At 53.2% G+C, this 17,226-nt stretch overlaps 7 protein-coding genes across 7 annotated transcripts; 4 read left to right on the top strand and 3 right to left on the bottom strand.

The window, feature by feature from the left end:
* Window positions 1–1,185: 1,185 nt before the first annotated feature.
* On the bottom strand, window positions 1,186–3,877 carry PFLUO_LOCUS3596 (Ubiquitin-conjugating enzyme E2 6; the record flags this gene model as incomplete). The annotated part of the gene is made up of 6 exons (XM_073780859.1): window positions 1,186–1,314; window positions 1,362–1,690; window positions 1,790–2,281; window positions 2,933–3,651; window positions 3,712–3,791; window positions 3,851–3,877. The coding sequence occupies 6 exons, from the start codon at window positions 3,875–3,877 to the stop codon at window positions 1,186–1,188; spliced, it is 1,776 nt and encodes a 591-aa protein (XP_073637672.1).
* A 228-nt stretch (window positions 3,878–4,105) lies between these two features.
* Window positions 4,106–5,837, top strand: PFLUO_LOCUS3595 (uncharacterized protein; the record flags this gene model as incomplete). Its single annotated transcript, XM_073780858.1, has 4 exons — window positions 4,106–4,135; window positions 4,201–4,317; window positions 4,391–4,577; window positions 4,627–5,837. 4 exons carry the CDS (start codon window positions 4,106–4,108, stop codon window positions 5,835–5,837), a joined length of 1,545 nt encoding a protein of 514 aa, XP_073637671.1.
* Window positions 5,838–6,075: 238 nt separating this feature from the next.
* On the top strand, window positions 6,076–7,173 carry PFLUO_LOCUS3594 (uncharacterized protein; the record flags this gene model as incomplete). Its single annotated transcript, XM_073780857.1, has 2 exons — window positions 6,076–6,432; window positions 6,571–7,173. 2 exons carry the CDS (start codon window positions 6,076–6,078, stop codon window positions 7,171–7,173), a joined length of 960 nt encoding a protein of 319 aa, XP_073637670.1.
* Window positions 7,174–7,381: 208 nt separating this feature from the next.
* PFLUO_LOCUS3593 (uncharacterized protein) lies at window positions 7,382–9,682 on the bottom strand (the record flags this gene model as incomplete). Its single annotated transcript, XM_073780856.1, has 1 exon — window positions 7,382–9,682. One exon carries the CDS (start codon window positions 9,680–9,682, stop codon window positions 7,382–7,384), a length of 2,301 nt encoding a protein of 766 aa, XP_073637669.1.
* A 167-nt stretch (window positions 9,683–9,849) lies between these two features.
* On the bottom strand, window positions 9,850–11,652 carry PFLUO_LOCUS3592 (uncharacterized protein; the record flags this gene model as incomplete). The annotated part of the gene is made up of 4 exons (XM_073780854.1): window positions 9,850–9,873; window positions 9,954–10,046; window positions 10,099–10,146; window positions 10,195–11,652. The coding sequence occupies 4 exons, from the start codon at window positions 11,650–11,652 to the stop codon at window positions 9,850–9,852; spliced, it is 1,623 nt and encodes a 540-aa protein (XP_073637668.1).
* A 2,019-nt stretch (window positions 11,653–13,671) lies between these two features.
* On the top strand, window positions 13,672–15,144 carry PFLUO_LOCUS3591 (uncharacterized protein; the record flags this gene model as incomplete). The annotated part of the gene is made up of 1 exon (XM_073780853.1): window positions 13,672–15,144. One exon carries the CDS (start codon window positions 13,672–13,674, stop codon window positions 15,142–15,144), a length of 1,473 nt encoding a protein of 490 aa, XP_073637667.1.
* Window positions 15,145–15,335: 191 nt separating this feature from the next.
* PFLUO_LOCUS3590 (uncharacterized protein) lies at window positions 15,336–16,379 on the top strand (the record flags this gene model as incomplete). The annotated part of the gene is made up of 1 exon (XM_073780852.1): window positions 15,336–16,379. The coding sequence occupies one exon, from the start codon at window positions 15,336–15,338 to the stop codon at window positions 16,377–16,379; it is 1,044 nt and encodes a 347-aa protein (XP_073637666.1).
* Window positions 16,380–17,226: the final 847 nt, after the last annotated feature.

Here is a 17,226-nt window from a genome sequence, read left to right as displayed (position 1 = left end):
TGCGAGGATTCGGACAGTGTTAGAAAGTACTGACCGGAGGGGAGGCCGCAGATGATGCGAGGGAACTCGGCGCAACTGGCGCCTTTGGCTGAGGATCTGCCCAAAACCAACCCATGGTGAAGATGTGATGATGCAGGAGAAGAAAAAAAAAGTCCAGCGAATAAAACGACCGGAGAAAATCGCTCAGATGACATAATGGATCCACGTGATACGTAGTTAAACTATTTGAAGTATACAAAGACAGCAATAATGAACTAACTGTAGAGGACATCAATGATTATTATTATTCATTCATTCATCCATTCATCAATAATTTACTTGTGTACAGAATGCGAGTTATTTCTACGCCAGGCTCTATGCATCCTCCGTTTCGGAAAATACCAGGCCAGCCATGGCCTCGTCCCAGATGGATTTCCAGCCCGGTCCTTGCGAGCTCGGTCCATCCAAGCTGGGAACGAAGAAAAAATCAGCCAAGACCTCGGATACTTGCTCCCAAGTTTGCCACTCGCAGATCATAGCGATTCGTGCCAATAAATCCACAAACCAGGGCCTTTCAACCTGAGCTAGAGAGCCCTGGGCTCCGATGAATAACGCCCAGGCAAAGAGCCCAAGGTTTTCTTTAGGTAAGCGGAGCACAAGCGGCAGCTTGCAATTGCTCACTGCTGCTTTGAGATGTTTTGTGAGGGCTCGACCCAGCCCTGACTGTGAAGGGGAGTAGATCAGAAAATGGTTGAGAAAACAGATCGATGCCACGCGGGTGACGGCCTCGATCGGGTGCAGCTCCAGTTCTGAGTTTCGTGAGAGGTCGTCTGGGCTTTGGTCTTCTGTATAGACATAGCTTAGTAGTTGGTGCTCGGTTTCACAGTTGAGCACCCGGAAGAAATCATGGTCAACATGGACCGCAGCCGGTGTAGATCGGCAAGCCGCATTGAAAAAGATGACATCGCGGACGACATCCAATATTCGTAGGAGGGGAGCGCTCAGTAGAGTGTTAGAGAAGAACCCAGACCCTAATCGGCTGAGTGGCGATGATGCCGGCGGCCTGACCCGCTGCTGGATCTCTTGGGGAATGGGTTGTGCATCCCAAGTCAAGGGGAAAACGGGCTTGGTCATTAGGCCCGAGGCAGATTTAACGTCGGTACTACATTCATCAGCTACACTGATACAATACTGAGGGTCAGACACCTACGTGAGGATGGCAGACAACATTGATGACGCGCGAATGCTGTCGTCCAAGATTCCGCCACGCAGCTCCACCATGCGCTTGAGGCCAGTGAGGTGAATTCGAGCTTCGTCGAACAGGCCGACGATCAACTAGGAGGAATTAGCATCTTGACCGTGCGTGTCCAAAGGAATCCTACCGAGCCGGTGAGGAGATTGACAATGGTGTCGAATGCCTCGTCGCTGAGTGCCTTGGTGGGATCGCGCACTTTGACATTCATTTCTCGGATAGATTTGACTTTCATCATACAATAATCGGGATCTTTCAAAATCAGGCCTTTTCGCTCTTCCGATCCCATAGAGCCAGACCGGTAGCTGTTTAGCATGGCTCGATGAGCGGCACACATGCACATCAAGCCGAAGAAGCTGCCTGGATCGGAGAATGAGGACCGGACCATTAACTCTACTTCCGAGGTCTCGTGTTTCATGTCGGCATTGGGGAAGGTGATTGGAACAAAGACATTTTTCCCTTCAGCCCCGAGGTTAGTCTATGTCTCACAAGAAAAAAGCAATTAGTGCATGGCTGGCTCGCAAGAAGGCACAGCAGCAGTGAATATATAAAACTTACAGTAGAATACCAATGTTTCCACCGTTAAAGGAGATTCACTGGCACCCGGTAGCACAGAGAAAGGGTCACTGAACCAGGAGGTAGGTAAAGACTTCGGATTTGGGGAATAATGATATCGGACATCGTAGCCAGCCCTCCATTTGATCGGGCGCCCTCGACGGTGCCTTGTCTTAGCATTGTCATCTTCAGTTTCGAGGGTATACGACGAGGCAGAAGACTGGGACGCAGCTCTTAGGACGAGGGTCTGCTCCCCCGAATCCTGATCCTCGAATGTGGTCGGAACCGCATCAGATTCACCGGCGTGACTCTCGCGCCGCGAGACTCGTTTTGTGCCCGCGAGCCTTTCGCGGCGGCGCACATCGCGCATGACATGGGAGCGGATCTTCTTTCGAGCATTGGCATCCTTGATTCGTTTCGAGGTCAAATCATCGTCGTGTCCGATGAAAGTGTACGACGGCCGATCCACAGACCCAGTGGGTTTCGAATTAGATTCTAGCCCAACCCTTTTAGCACAAGGACCGTTGCGGCGGAACAAAGCGGTGGATAAGAACGAATCAGGAAACCTCACGCGGGCGCCATCCCGGGGGGAATGAGATAGTGTAGATGGATTTGCCTCGCGCCTCGACATGCAACGCCACCGGCAAGGACAGGACAAAATGGCACGAACAGGAGGGACGAGTGGGGCATGGAGCAGCACTAGTGGATGTAGAAGGTGGGATAACGAGAGCACGAACCTGAATGGGAATGCCGAGAAGCGGCTGGGGACGAAGATGAGGGAGGATGACGATCCATGGGACCGAAGGGGGAAAGGGGGTGGAGGAAGGAAGAGACCAATGGAAAGTGGATATGCAGGAAGAGCCGGGGGAAGCTGAGATTAGAATATGTAGTTGGAAAGAAAGGCAGGAATGATTTGATGAATCTGGGGGAGGGAAGTGGGTGGCGGGTGAGTTAGCTACTTACTAGTGGGGGGCAAAGGTAAGCTGAGCACAAGCCCGATCGGGCGTTCTCTTCTAGTCGGTACGGCCTTACTGACAGTAATGGTTGTACCTAGTAGTATGTTACACCTGAACCCAGTAGATCTAAATCAATGCGCCGTGATGCTTCAACGCTCAAAACTATTGTTCCTCCCGGGCTCAACTTAACCCTGCACGTCCCGCACCAGCCGGCTCAGCAGCGCATATCCAAAGATGACCGCCAGCCCAAGCCACACCCGATTCCGCCGCGCCCACCCTTGTCCGGCCTCGCGCGCAACATGACCGCCTTCCATCACGGCCCCGAGTCCCGGGGCGCTGCCATTGGGACGCCGACGCAGGGCACTGGTCTCCGGCGAGCACTTGGTCGGCGCATTGGGGTCGGGGAGGATCTGCCCCGTGGCGGTGTCGATGCGATGCTCCTTCATCCACGCCCAGTTCTCCTGATCTAGCTCGGGCCACTCCGTGCGAAACTTCAATCCACCATCGCCTGCCTTGACGTTGTTGATCCCCTTGGCTGTTTTGGTGACGCCCGGTGTGGCGCTGACGTGTGAGCCTCCTCCGGTCGAGTTCCACCACCGCGATCGGGCTGCTAGCACTCGCCGCTCGGCCTCGGACGCGCTGACACTGCCGGTCGTCATCTCTTCGCTGGTCATGAAAGATAAAAGGCCGATCAGGATTGTGGACACCTCCCATGCGGGATTGAAGGACTTTGGGTGGAAATCACTGATGCTGAGGCACAGTCGCGTGGAGGGTTGGAATCGGCCACTGGGGGTGTGCATGCGGATGGCGGGCGGGGCGAAAGGGTACTCGGGAGGAAACATCAGTGTGCCCCAGTATTGTCCATTCTCATACGGAGTACCAGGAGGGCCGGTGAGAATATAGTGCCATCTATGATACGGGGGCCAGGTCAGCGTATTCAAGCCCTGCTGGGGCGTCGGAGGCACTCACTCGAGGATATTCGTCTCTGATGGATGGGCAATAATAAATGGAGGTGGATTCTTTTGGATATTTTGGTATTCTCGCGTGAGCTGTCCAGGTTGTTAATCCTTCGTTTCATGTTCATGCGCATATCGGCCGGAAGACTCACCCGCTTAAAAGCCGCTTTAGTCGCCATCTTTGTGTGGGATGTAAATCAAGCAAGTGTAGAAACAGAAATAGCCACAAGAAAGAAAAAGAGAAGAGGGAGGAGAGAAACGAAGGGAGAAGTCGAGGAAGGATGATGAAGGTGAAGAAGAGCGGCGATGCGCCTGAGGCGATAAGAGGGAATGGGTCACGTGCCACCCCATACAAGGACCCAAAGTTCTCCCGCTGGGGAGCTTTCTTGTTCTCGTCGCAGTCCAACATGTCTTCCCTCTCGGCCGAAGATGACGACGTAAGTGAGCACCGGATATGGTCTCGTCTTGATTTGTCCATCACTTACCCATTGGTCATTTCTAGATCTTCGAGCGCCTCCAGCAGCGCAAAGACCCCAAGGTGCTGGAGGAGCAGCAGCAAGCCGTGAACGAGCGCATGCAGGCCATTTACCAGAAGGCTCAAGCTCGTCTCTCGGAACTGGTATGTCCTACATCTGACTCGGTGGACTTCTCGAGCGGTCCCAGCTAATATGAATGGTCGATGGGATCTCCAGATCGATCAAAACTCCACCTTGCCATGCACGATCAACTCGATTCAAGTCCTAAATGCGCCTCATGTCCGCCACGGCTTCCTCGAGCGTATCTTCAATCCTCTCCTGAGCGCGAACCACACCCGACCCTACACTTTGTCCGAGGCTCTGCGGGAGGTTTCGGCACGGGCAGATAGACTCGGAAGATTCGGTCAGTCCACATTCGTTTAGTTCAATTTTGTCAACTCACGCCTTGTCAGATCTTTTTCAGCAACCTATCTCGGTCTACTTGGACGAGTCAGCGCCGGATGGCCAAACCGGGCTGCGTAAAATTGATGTGCTCCTCGCCGTTCGGGAGAAATCGCGTGTGCTACTGAAGACCGGTACAGACCTTGGAAACGCGGAGGGGTCGGCTTACGGAAATCTGTTGTGGCGTAATGTCTTCGGCGGTGCGGAAACTTTGAACTTGAACGCCTCACTGGGCACTCGAACACGGTCTGCGTACCAAGCTACCTTTGAGACGCCGATCCTGAGCGACCCGGACTTCCGCCTGGAGATCGGCGGGATTGCCAGCTCAACCCAAAAGTCGTGGGCGAGCCACGAAGAGGTGCTCAAGGGTGGTTGGAGCAAGCTTCGGTGGATGACCCAATCCGGGCACCGTCATGAGCTGGGCTACAATGGTTTCTGGAGACAACTCACCGGGCTTGCCGAGGACGCCTCTCCCACCGTTCGGGCGGATGCTGGTGATAGCTTGAAGAGCAGCATCTTCCACAGTTGGGTGAACGACCGCCGGGATAACCCTCTGCTGCCTTCGCGGGGCTACTATGCCAAGACGTTCAATGAGCTGGCGGGTTGGGGCCCGTTGAAGGGGGATGTATCATTCTGGAAGTCGGAAGTGGAAACGCAAGGCGCCATCCCCATCCCAATTCCTTTCGTTAAAGGCGACAGTGGCATCAGTCTTACTACTGGATTCCGCGCCGGGCTGCTGTATCCTCTCGGCTTGGGTTCCAACTCTCGCCCCCAGCTCTCCCGAGTTAACGATCGATTCCTTCTTGGAGGACCGACGGATGTCCGTGGCTTCCGTCTATGTGGTCTCGGACCCCGTGAGGGCCCTGATGCCCTTGGCGGCGATGTGTATGCCGCTGGAAGCGCCAACCTGCTTTTCCCACTGCCCCGACTGGGTGCCGAGAAGCCCATTCGCATGCAGGCCTTCCTGAACGGTGGACGGCTGCTGCCACTCCGCACGTCGCAGAAGAACAGTCCGACCAGCAGCGGCGAGGTGCAGGATGCGGTGATCTCTACTATGTCTGAACTGCAGGACGGTCTGCCCAGCGTCGCAGCGGGTGTTGGAATTGTGTATGCGCACCCCGTGGCACGGTTCGAGCTAAACTTCTCCCTGCCACTGGTGCTACGTAAGGGCGAGGAGGGCCGCAAAGGGTTGCAGCTGGGGATCGGGATTAACTTCCTGTAGACGTGTATTGTAAGAGACTGGAGTTCACACAGCGAAATATACTTATTTCTTCACTTTGTTATGACTTTATACTTCGAATCCCGCGTTCCTCAGCCGCAGCTTAGTCATCCTCTTAATGGCCAACTTGAAGCTCCCGAGTCAGTGTATACCATCAACTGTACACATCTCCCGACAAACACACACACACCACTCCCCCAGACCAGGATTGTTTCTTCTTAACCAAGCCGTCTCCGCGGCAATGGCCCAATACTACCCCCAACAACAAGGAGGCTACCCCCCGCAATCCTCCGCACAGCAGAACCTCCAGTTCTTCCCCTCGTCCTACTCCTCCGTGTCCGGCCACACCACTCCCAACCAAGCATCCTACGGAGCTGGCGGCTTTGGAGCTGCGCCCAATCCCTCCTCGCAGGCTTATCCCGGTGCCGGCGCTGGCTATGGCGGCTTTGGGGCCTCCGCTGCTGGCGTGAGTGGCCGCATGGGTGAGCAGGGCGGCTTGAGGACGGGCTGGTTGGCTGCTTTTGGCACAGAGGGGTATGACGGTGAACCACCGTTGTTGGAGGAGTTGGGTGTTAATTTTGAGCACATTCGGACCAAGGTGAGTCGTGCCATCATTGCCACTGGAGAGGCACCGCACATGTGGATGCCTATCACTCATCCCAACGTGTTTCTTTGACCCAATCCCTGAGTCTATACAGAACAATACAGAGGGCTAGCTAACCCGTGATAAAACTAGACCTTAACAGTGCTAAACCCCTTCGCCTCCATCGACAACCACCTAATGGACGACAGCGACCTCTACGGCGCCTTGCTCTACATCGTGCTCTACGGGACCTTCCTCCTGCTCTCCGGCAAAGTGTTTTATGGCTACATCTACGGCGTGGCCGTCTTTGGCACCGTCGCCCTCCACCTAATTCTGAGTCTGATGTCTCCTGCCCTCGACACAACCCCCAACCCCAACACCGCCGACCCAGCATCCAACTACAACCCGCACCACAAGCCGTCCATGTCCGGGCCCGTGGGCCACTTCTCTGCGACGTTGACCTTCCCCCGCTCGGCGAGTGTGCTCGGGTACTGCTTTTTGCCGCTGGTCCTGACGGCTCTTGTGGGCATTCTTCTTCCTATGGATACCATGTTCGGATATCTTTTGACTACTGCTGCGGTGGGGTGGTGCACGTATAGTTCGTCGGGGATGTTCTGCGCTGTGGCACGGATGAGTGGGATGAGAGGGCTCGTTGCGTATCCGCTGGCGCTGTTCTACGTTGTTTTTGGAATCATGGGCATCTTTTCTTCGCGCGGGACGGGGACGCTGGCCGCGAAGACGGGTGCTGCTGCGTGACGGATGAAGAATAGGGGAAAAATGGGTTCCGAGTGTAGGTGGCTGGCTCTTGTGTTCGTTCGAATGAACTAGCTGCGATGTCTGCGTGCACCTAATCATGAAGTTTTATGACCCGCGGTCTGTGTGAGATATCATTATGCATTATTACATCTTCTCGTGAAGTCTTTTCTATCTATCCTGATCATGGGTGTATACCAGCTTAATTCGTTCATGGCAATCCCTCGCCCTGCGTGGGTGCCCATTTAGCCAGCCATTCTCGCGTCTTCTCCAGATCGCCTCCGGCAGCTTCAGCGCCGGCCACGCACCACGCCAGATCATACGCCTTGCCCTCTGCTTTGCTTTCTGCCGCCAGCATTTCTGCCAGGATGCGGCGATGTTGGCCAGTCTCATCTGTGCAGAAATAAAATGGCGCGGTGTTGACCACGTCCGGCTGGGTGTTGATTGCATCGACAATAGGGCGCATCAGCTTCAATATCTCTGCCGCGCTCATGGTACCCGAACTGGTACCCGATCTTTTCTGCTTCCCGTTCTTGCAATACTCGTTCTGGCACCATGGCTTGCCACATCCAGTCATCATCTGTGAGAGATACCGTCGTTCGATGCGGCGGCGCAGCGCCTTGCCTTCTGGGTCATAGGTGTCCACGTAGAGCGGTCCAAAGCATATATTGCACAGGCCAAGGGACTCATTTCCCGCGTTGGTCAGCGTCCGTCCGCAATTTTGATTCAAACAGATGCGAGGCGCTGGCCGGGACAGACGTTCCAAGTCGTGATGGCGGAGATGGGTCTTCATATCCCGCAGACGAATGATCTTGTTGCATAGATGACACTCGGTCGTGCGGCCACCGTCGACCAGCTCATGTGGCGTAAGGCCCGAGAGCACAACCTCGGGGTCATAAAGATCAGGGTCAGAGTCGCCCTTCTGCGGCACGAGCAGATGACAGAATTGACAAAGGATCAGCTTCCCCGGACAGACAGTGGTTCGATGATGTGCCAAAGACGGCAGCCCCTCCGTGCGAACATCGCAACTAGGACATACATATTCTTCATGGAAAATGGCATCGTGTCTGCTCTTGCTGGTGGCATCGTTCCCATGGGCCGCATCATGAGCGCAGTGCCAATGATTTTGCCACTCGGGAGACCGTTTTTGAAAGACGTTGCGGCACTGGGGGCAAAGCACATTGTTGCGGAGACAGAAGTTCTCATGCAGAACCAGTGTCCGCTCCGGTACCCACTGCTGGCAGTTTGGGCATTGTACATCACCAGGCTCGTGCGATTCGGCCTCTGCTTCTGCCTCGGCATGGGGGAGATCTGCTGCGATCCGGAGATTATACTGCACAGGTGGCTGTGGTTCTGAACCGGGCATGGAATATGCATGGACTGATAAATAAAGCGCCTCCGCTCCTTCAAGAGCCACATTGGTAGGTTGAAGTCGGAGTCGCTTAGTCGACTCGGATGAGAAATCCCCCAGGACATGTTCATCTGCTCTAGGTCGACTCTGCTGGTGCGACGAAAGCGGGCTGATAAAAAGGTATACGTCTGCATCATCCAACGCTGTGACTTCGATCTCAATCGTGTCCTGTCGACTCCAATTTCGAATCTCGTAGTCCACGTATTCCCCCGGCACGACCTGGGCGGCCACATTCTCTCCCAAGCCGAGCGTGCCACCTATCGAGCTGCCGCTCTGTGTGCCAGGAGCACGCGATGCCTTCTCCAGGCGTTTTTGTAGCGTTTCTCGTGCTTGCTCTTCCGTTAAGGCCACTATATCAACCTCCAGGTCCGTATCCACAACGCAGATTCCTTCACCCTCGGGGTATACCTTGTCGACTAGAAACCGAAATGATTCATTTCGCGTCCCGGATACCGCCAGCAGCTCGCCCACGGTCAACGTGGTGAAATTGTCCCGCAAGTAACGCTCGAGTAGAGCCTTCCAATCCTCGGGGTCGTACCCAGCTTCTAACGGACGGAGACGAACATAGGAGCCTTTCGGGAGTTGTTTTGCGTGCACCGTAACTGCAGGGCCCTGGGGGAGTTGGTCCGCCGGCAGCTCTGGGTCCATCACATCCGCTTCTCCCCGCGCTCCGCCATTCATATGTGAAAAGTCCGCGTCGTCAATCTCCAGCGCCTCCCGAAGCAGCGCGCTCAGGACAACCTCATTCTCCTGCGCCGAGAACTCACGGATGCCCGCGTAGATGAAACGACCATTGCGGGGGTTGACAACGCGGAAGGTCAGCGGATGCGGAAGCTGCTGTTGGCGCTGTTCGAACTGTTCGCGCGCGCGAGACTCGGCGGCGAAGGTGTGTGGGTTAAATGGGTCGAAGGCGGCCGTGTGCGACCGCGAATTCTGCGAGGCGACAGTGCTCACGGGAGCGGCGGCCAAGAGTTGTTCGAGGGCGGACTGTGGGAGGATGATCTTATCACCAGGTAGCTTGGGAGCTCGCCACGGAGGGGCGACCGAGAGTTGGGAGGACCAGCGCAGGGACGTATCTTGTGTAGTGTCCCTGGCCATCATGATGGGAGAGTGAGAAGAGAAGAAGGCTAGGAGGAAGAGGAGGGAGGGAGGGAGGGGGAAGAGGTGTCTAGTCTACGGAAGGGAAGTGTCGAAGCTACTCGGACATTCTGGAACCGCATTATCAATCATCGCCATCTATGGAACTTAACCACCAACTATGCTAGAGACTACTGCGCAATCGGTGGCGACCACTGGTATTGCACCAGTCACACTATCCAATAATAATTATTAGCATTTCCCTTTAGATATAGTTGATTCGATGCGGGCATACCTGTGTGGCCGAGCACCCAGTGTTGTGCTCAATGCAGTAGTCGCCCTGGCAGCTCTGACAAGTATACTGACAGTCCAACTTGCACGCAGCGCACTGAATAATAATGGTCAGCTCAACATCTCAATACTTGTAGTTCAATACTCACGGTCGGTCCGCATTCCCAGCAATCTTTGCTCACGCCGCGTTCGAGGTGCTAGCTCGAGTTAATATTTAGACTCATAAGAAAGACCAGAAGATTTACCTCTCTTTCCAGTGGAAGCATCTCCCCATTGCGGTTTTGAGCCGGTCGAACCGCTGTCTGATGAGGCGACAAGTTGACCGGGATGCGCTGCGGTGTTGGTAGACAGTTGGAACAGAACCATTTGTTGCACCGGTGACACCAGCGGTCGGTGAGACAGCCCGCGCACCGAGCAATTAGCACCGGATGCTCGCCATTAATCAGCTCCGGGCTCTGGGCGGCGGCAACGCTGGACAAGTGTAAGGGCAGCGGGCTGAGCAGAGGGAACTGCACATCCGGCGACTGGCCCCAAATAGCCGGCCCCTCGGGGGAACTGTGGCAACCATCACATCCTCGAGGACCTAAGGCCACTGTGGCAATAGCAGGGCTCAACAGGGGAGCCTGGGGTGGGTCTTCTGCGTCCGAGGAATACAGGTCGATGTTATGTCGTGGGCCGCGACAGAGCACGGCATCGAAAGCAATGATCCCTTCGGCCTTTTGTAATATTCGGGCCCATCCCTCTTCGAGGCTATGTTTGAAGAGCTTCCCTGACGATCGATACCACTCATTCTGTAGCTGCGGTGGGGTCAGTAGTGGCTCGGAGCGCCCCTTGTCTTCCTGGTCGGAGGAGCTGTCCGACGGAGTTTGGCTGGGACTCCGAGAGCCAATGCGATCTCCCCACCAATCTCGATATCGGCGCCGGGCCGTTGTCCGCGGTGGCGAAGGCATAGGCGAGAAGTAGTAGATGGCCTTGACTCGCGGGGTCCCTGCTGGACGGGTCGGCCGAACGGCATGCTGGATGACTTGCATGAGCTTGCGCTCGTTGAGATGCTGGCAATCCCGAATGGACAGAATATTGACGTTGAAGCGGTCGGTGCGGATTATGTCGGCCACGAGGTCGGCGGGCACGGGCAAGCCGTCCAGGACCAGCGTCCGCACATCCTGTAGGATCGATCTCTTCTCAAGGCTGGAAAAGATCCGCCTCAACGGGGCCGAATATACCTCGTCCTCTGTCTGTGACTCGTCCTGCGATGCCGATAACTGGGCACCCTGGCATCGGGTGAGATCGAGGTGCCGGAAGATGTAAGGAGTATGGGTGAGCACGTTCTGCAGCAGCCGCGAGGTCGACGCCAGGGTTATCAGAGACGGCACGGACAGGTAAGGGGCCGTCCGGTCGAGGATCAGGCTATTCGATAGGACATCTTCCAGTGTCGCGCGCCGGGGGACCGCGGCGATGGTCTCTGATTTGTGCACCACTGGCGCGAGACCGAGCTCTTTCAGGGTTAGACGGCGAGAACCGTAGAAATCAAGAGCGTGGTCGACGGGTCCCGGGGGATAGGCGGCCAGGGCACTGAGGGCCATTTCATCGCGGAGGCGCAATTGAGTCACATTGGGGTGGATTTCCTGGAGAGTGGCGCGGGCCTTGACCAGTTCAGATTCGAGTAGGTCGATCGTCGAGTGGGATTGTACGACCGTTGACATGGTATCGGATATGTGGTTATAGGAGGGAGATGGTGGTCATCCGCCGGTGAGAGGAATGGCCACCTTTTCTTTTTTTCTTAGTTATTGGATCTATAGCGAATTCGGAGCGGGGAGTCCGGGGGACTAAATGAGAGTTCCAATGGAATGCGAGTGGGGCGGCAGGGACAGTCCGAGCCAGCGGTGGAGACCGATTCCGGGGATGGACAAAACGAGCAAGCCGAGTCAGCAGTCGGTTGGTGGAACACCCCAGGCCCCGATCAGCAGTGGCAAGGTGCCCCAGTGCACTGGTCACCCCCGGTCGGGCCCCTACTATATATGTTAGCAGTGCAGGAGGGCTAATCCTGACTTCTTTGAAATCAGTTTAAGCGCAATAGTTACAATATTAAACAGTCGTGGAAATACTTCAACTATAGAGGGTAGTATCGTAAATAAATCAGAAACAGTAGAAGTCTAGGAATGGCTCTTTCAGGGCTTTCAAATCATTTCTGCCCATACGCGACTCCATATACACAATGCGTTCCTTCTCTTATCTTCTCAGCAGAGGCCTGATTGTCTTCCTTTAGTGTTCTGATTTCTTCACTGGTATACGCCTCTACCCCGCTGTTGAGTTTGTCCAGCAGAAAGTCCCGAACAACCAGCTGTTGCTCTGATCGATTATGTGCGGCAATCAGTTCGGTCTCCGGGCGAGCCTTCCAGGAAGACCATGCCCATGGATAATTGGTCTGGTCGACAGCCCTGAGCCCTGCTGATCTCATGTATTCTGCAAGATGTTCACCGCAAAAGGGATCCAACCCTTTCCGCGATAACATCTTTTGAACCGCGACAACGTAGGGGAAATCATCGTCAACAGGGTGTCCATTGTGATCACATACGTGCCAGCTGAGGTCCTGCATCTCTGCCCACCCCCCCTGTTTGAGGAGCCGACGGACACTGGAAGCGTACCTCTGCCAATCAGTCATCCCGACGACTAGCATTCGACTAAAGATGAAATCGAAATCGCCCTCTTTGAGGGCCCCACTTTCCACCAACTGAAAAAAGTCGCCTTGCAGATATGTGACATTGTTAGGCTTGGTCGCCAAGTCATTAGGAGCCGCCAAGTCGATCCCCAGAACTTCGGCGGACGGGAAACATTTTGCTAGGTTGGTAGTGACTATGCCGCTACCGCAACCCACATCTAAAATTTTCGACGGACGATCTAGAGGCGCATGGTAAAGTCGGTCACCAATTAGCTTGACGATTGCGTGGTGCTGAGTATCAAGTCGACCGTTTTCTTCGTGGCTGATGCGCTTTTAGCAAGTTTGAGATCAAGGGCAACTTTGGTACGAACCCGTGCGGAAGATTGTAAGAATTCTCGGTAGGTTTCGCAGACATTTTAGAAATTTATTTCGGTTTATGAAGTTGATTTGAAACTTTGCGGTCAAAAGAAAGAGAAGACAACGGCGAGGGAGTAAGCAATCACGTGGTGGGGACTGATCCAGAGCCGGCTTAGCGGGGGGCCTTAAATCTTCTACCGCTCAAACTGCTCTGGGTCCACTGGTGGAGGTGGAGCGCGTATCGGTCTAAACACGCACATGATGGTTTCTGATAGTGCTTCTACTTACCCTTCTGTTCACCGATAGAGCAAGGATGAAACAGTCTTGATCCTCTAAAATGAAAACCACACATGTCCGGACCAAGCAACAGTAATAATTTATTCACCATTTCGGCTATCTGTCCAATTATAGTCTGCTCTGACTTGTTACCCATACCATCCAGGGCAGATTCACTGTGCCCGGCTCCCCAGTGAGAGAGAGTATCATTGACACGGCCTTGGAATCATCTCCTGAATCCTTCACTTGCTACGGAAGCGCCGATAGGACGTAACAAACCTACTATGCCCTCCCAGGCTTTTCGATTTTGGAACTGTGCCGTTGTGAAATGCCCTGCCGCCTCGGCGATTGACATCGGAGCTTGCGAGCATTGTCGACGCCATTATTGTGCACATCATGTGGCTTCACTAGATCATCGCTGTGGAGTAGGATGTCGGAATTCTCGGAAATACATTCAAATCTGACTTTTATACAGAAAAACCCTCTTGACGACGATTCCTGGACTGCTGCCCAGACTGAAGAGGTGATGGCTCTTCGGAATAAGGTCCAAGATAAAACGTTACTACAGATATCGTCACGCCTGAACGGTGGCCTGCCATGTGAACTGGATGCATCTGATCCCCTGGGACAGTCGCTCATGGGTGGCATGCACATCCATCTGCGGATTCGATTCTCCGATGGCACCAGTTGGCTAGCTCGCCTGTTGAGAGAAAATTATACATCTTTCTCTGACGATTTCAGCAATCGAGTGATCGAGAGCGAGTGTGCAACTCTGAAGTTTCTTCAGACTATGAATTTGCCGGTTCCAAAACTTCATGGCTACGGTCTCCGAAATGATCCGTGTAATGAAGTTGGGGTTGCATACATGCTCATTGACGAGCTTCCTGGCACACCGCTCATGCTCCAAACACCATCGCAGGAGCAGCTAGGCAAGGTGTACAGCCAGTGGGCAGATATTCTGCTAAGCCTACGTGCCCATCCATTCGACAAAGCTGGGGCTCTGACATTGCAGCAGAATGGCCAGATCCAAATCGGTCCTATTGTCGGCGATCGTACGGGAACTTTCTCGCACATGGGTCCGTTCCACAACTCAAGAGAACTTTATTCAGCCTTCGCAGAGAACTATCTTGAGCTTATCAGCGATGGACAGCTTTACTCGGACTACCCAGTGGATGCCTATATAGTCTTCAGGTATCTCAAGCAACTGGCCGAATCTGGTAGGTGGAATGCATTTGATTCTAGTCTGGATGAAGGCCCTTTCTACCTGAAGCACACGGATGATAAGGGCGATCATATTTTGGTGGACGACAAATACAACATCACAGGAATCATTGACTGGACATTTGCTAGGGTAGTGCCTGCATTTGAAGCTTTTGGCCCTTCGCTTTTGACAGCGGATACGAATGCTTTGTTTACCGGGACTGCTGGACTATCATCCAATGACAAATTGATGACCGATATCTCTCGGTCGAAGGATGAGGCGCTGGCCAAGTTTGTCGGGGGACCTGACCTTGTGCGTCGCTTCTCATTCGCGCTAGGCATGGGAATGGGTATGACATTAGAGGAAGCAGAATCACTGGGGAAAGGAATCATATCGACTGCCACTGAAATCCCCTCCGCTGCTGACTGGGCAGTTTGGCGTCAGAATCGTATATACGATTGGGCCGATGACGAGCGTCTTCAAGTTCTTCTGTCACGGCAGGATGAGAAACCCTTTTTCAAGAAGAGGGGTGAACAAGTTCCTTGGGAGAAAGTATCAAGATTTTCGACTTGCTCCATGCCTGATTGTACAAGAGCAGGCGTGCGAGGAGCGAGCTGCGCAAAATGTAAGCGCCATTTCTGCGCTATTCACTCATCCAAACGATACCATACCTGTCAAAGCTCTTATGAGGTACGTCTGTAAGCAGTGGAAAACAAGCCACACAGCTAACGAAACAGCTCTCCGATGCTGAATGGGAAAAGTCTATCAATGATGAATTTTGGGAATTACTTTGTCATGTCAATACGCATGAGCTCGTCAGACTTGCAACACAACTCAACAATGGCATCAAATGCAAGTTTGAGCTTGGGCAGCATATAGGAGCTGGATCTATGATGGGTTGCGCCAATTATCATGCCTGGCTGTGCTTCGAAAATGGCGAGCGCTGGATTGCACGAATCCCTCGCACGGGCTTCAGCGATGTTCCCATCGATCTGGTGGAATATCTCGTTATGAGCGAATATGCAACACTCAAGTTCCTTGAACCTACCGAAGTCCCAGCACCTAAGCCTTTTGCATATGGCATCGGCTCTGACCCCTTAAACCGCGTTGGTGTCAGTTACATCTTGATGCAGGCTCTTCCCGGTAGACCGTTCTATGCACACGAGGCATCAAAAACTCAAAAGAAGCATCTTATCCAGCAACTTGCGGATATTCTGACTGATATTTCGAAGCATCCCTTGCCTCGTGCAGGATCCCTTGAGGTCAAGAATGATAAGATTGAAGTCGGGCCTGTCGCCAGCAATCGCTTTGTTGCTCTAAAGACTTACGGACCCTTTGATACCGCATCGGAATATGTGATAAGTATTCTAGAGCAATATCTGGATCTCATCGCAGATGGCCAGCTCTACCCTGAGTACCCGGTGGAAGCATTTCTATTTTACCGTTTTCTACGGCAGAACATACAAAGCTTGGTATCAGGAGATATGCCAGGGCAGTTTTTCCTGAAACATGTCGATGAAAACTTCAACATCACGGGCATTATTGATTGGCAATTTGCCCGCGCTGTGCCTGCGCCAGAGGCGTTTGGTCCGTCTTATATCACTGCAGACCTCACGTCGCTCTACAGCAGCAACACAGGGATGACAGACGATGATCGAGATCTAGCGACAGCGCTTAGGGACCAAGGCTCTTTCACCTTAGCTTTGATTGCTGAGCGCAATGAGATCATGCGTCGGTTCCATAACGGGCTTTCTAGCGGGTTATCCAAAGATGAAGCTCGCGATATGTTGAAAGGGATGGTTTCGTGTGTGAAGGGAGAAAGCTTGGACGATCTAGACGCATGGATCGTGGAGCAATCTAATGAACTTCATGACAACATGCGATGGAAGGAGGTCCAAGCTTTGCTACTTGATCACCAACAGAGCCTAGGCGACTGAAGAGAAGCTTCAATGTACAACATCATATTGATGAATAGTTGGAGGTGCGCCGAATGCCAGATTGATCCATCTTGTTTCATGTTGTATCTTGAGAAGTCGCATTCTAGTCTACCCCTCCTGGCTATTTACGAGGAGAGAAGTCATCTTTAGCAACAAGAATTGTTGGAATGTCAGGTAGAGATCCTTCAAATGATACACGCTAGATATCTTGTCACTGAAGCAGCTTTACTGCAATGAGGACGCTCAGATTACTGTTTGGAGGAATAAATACAAATATTAGGTCAGCTCGAATGGCGAGTTTACTTCAATGACCATAGAAGTAGGTATTTATCACAGAGTAGGACTACCTGGCGACATCTTTTTCAAATCCAGACCTCTCATGAACAATCTTTCCTGTTCCAAAAAGAAGCTTGACGATAGAAACATTCTTTTTCGTCGATGTTTTCCATGCCCTGCCTCCTGATAAGTAAAAGTCGTCGATCTGCTCCAGCGTGAGTCGTGATGTTTCGGGCACCAATAAAAGTGTAAGAGCGAGCACTATGGATTCGTGCAATTCACTATATACTGCCCCGATCTCCGAAGGATTATCAAGAATAAGGTTTCCATCTGTGTTGCGGCGGGTGTCAAGAGTGCGGACGCGTTCTATGCTCGAACCACGGTCCCTCAGTCTCAAATTATGGACTGTCTACGGGTCATGGTACCGGGCCACCACAATGGATATGAATCGGAGCCAGCTGCTTTCGCTATCGAGCTGCTCAAGGCGCTTGGAATGCTAGAAGATCTAAAAAGAAGGATTGAGGTGTTGATCTCAACCATTCGAGTTTTTATGATGTACGGGAGCATGAAT

The sequence above is a fragment of the Penicillium psychrofluorescens genome, assembly GCF_964197705.1.
Source record: "Penicillium psychrofluorescens genome assembly, chromosome: 2".
Lineage (NCBI taxonomy): Eukaryota > Fungi > Ascomycota > Eurotiomycetes > Eurotiales > Aspergillaceae > Penicillium > Penicillium psychrofluorescens.
The sequence above is the reverse complement of the archived record's forward strand: the minus strand, read 5'-3'. Positions and strand labels throughout refer to the sequence as shown.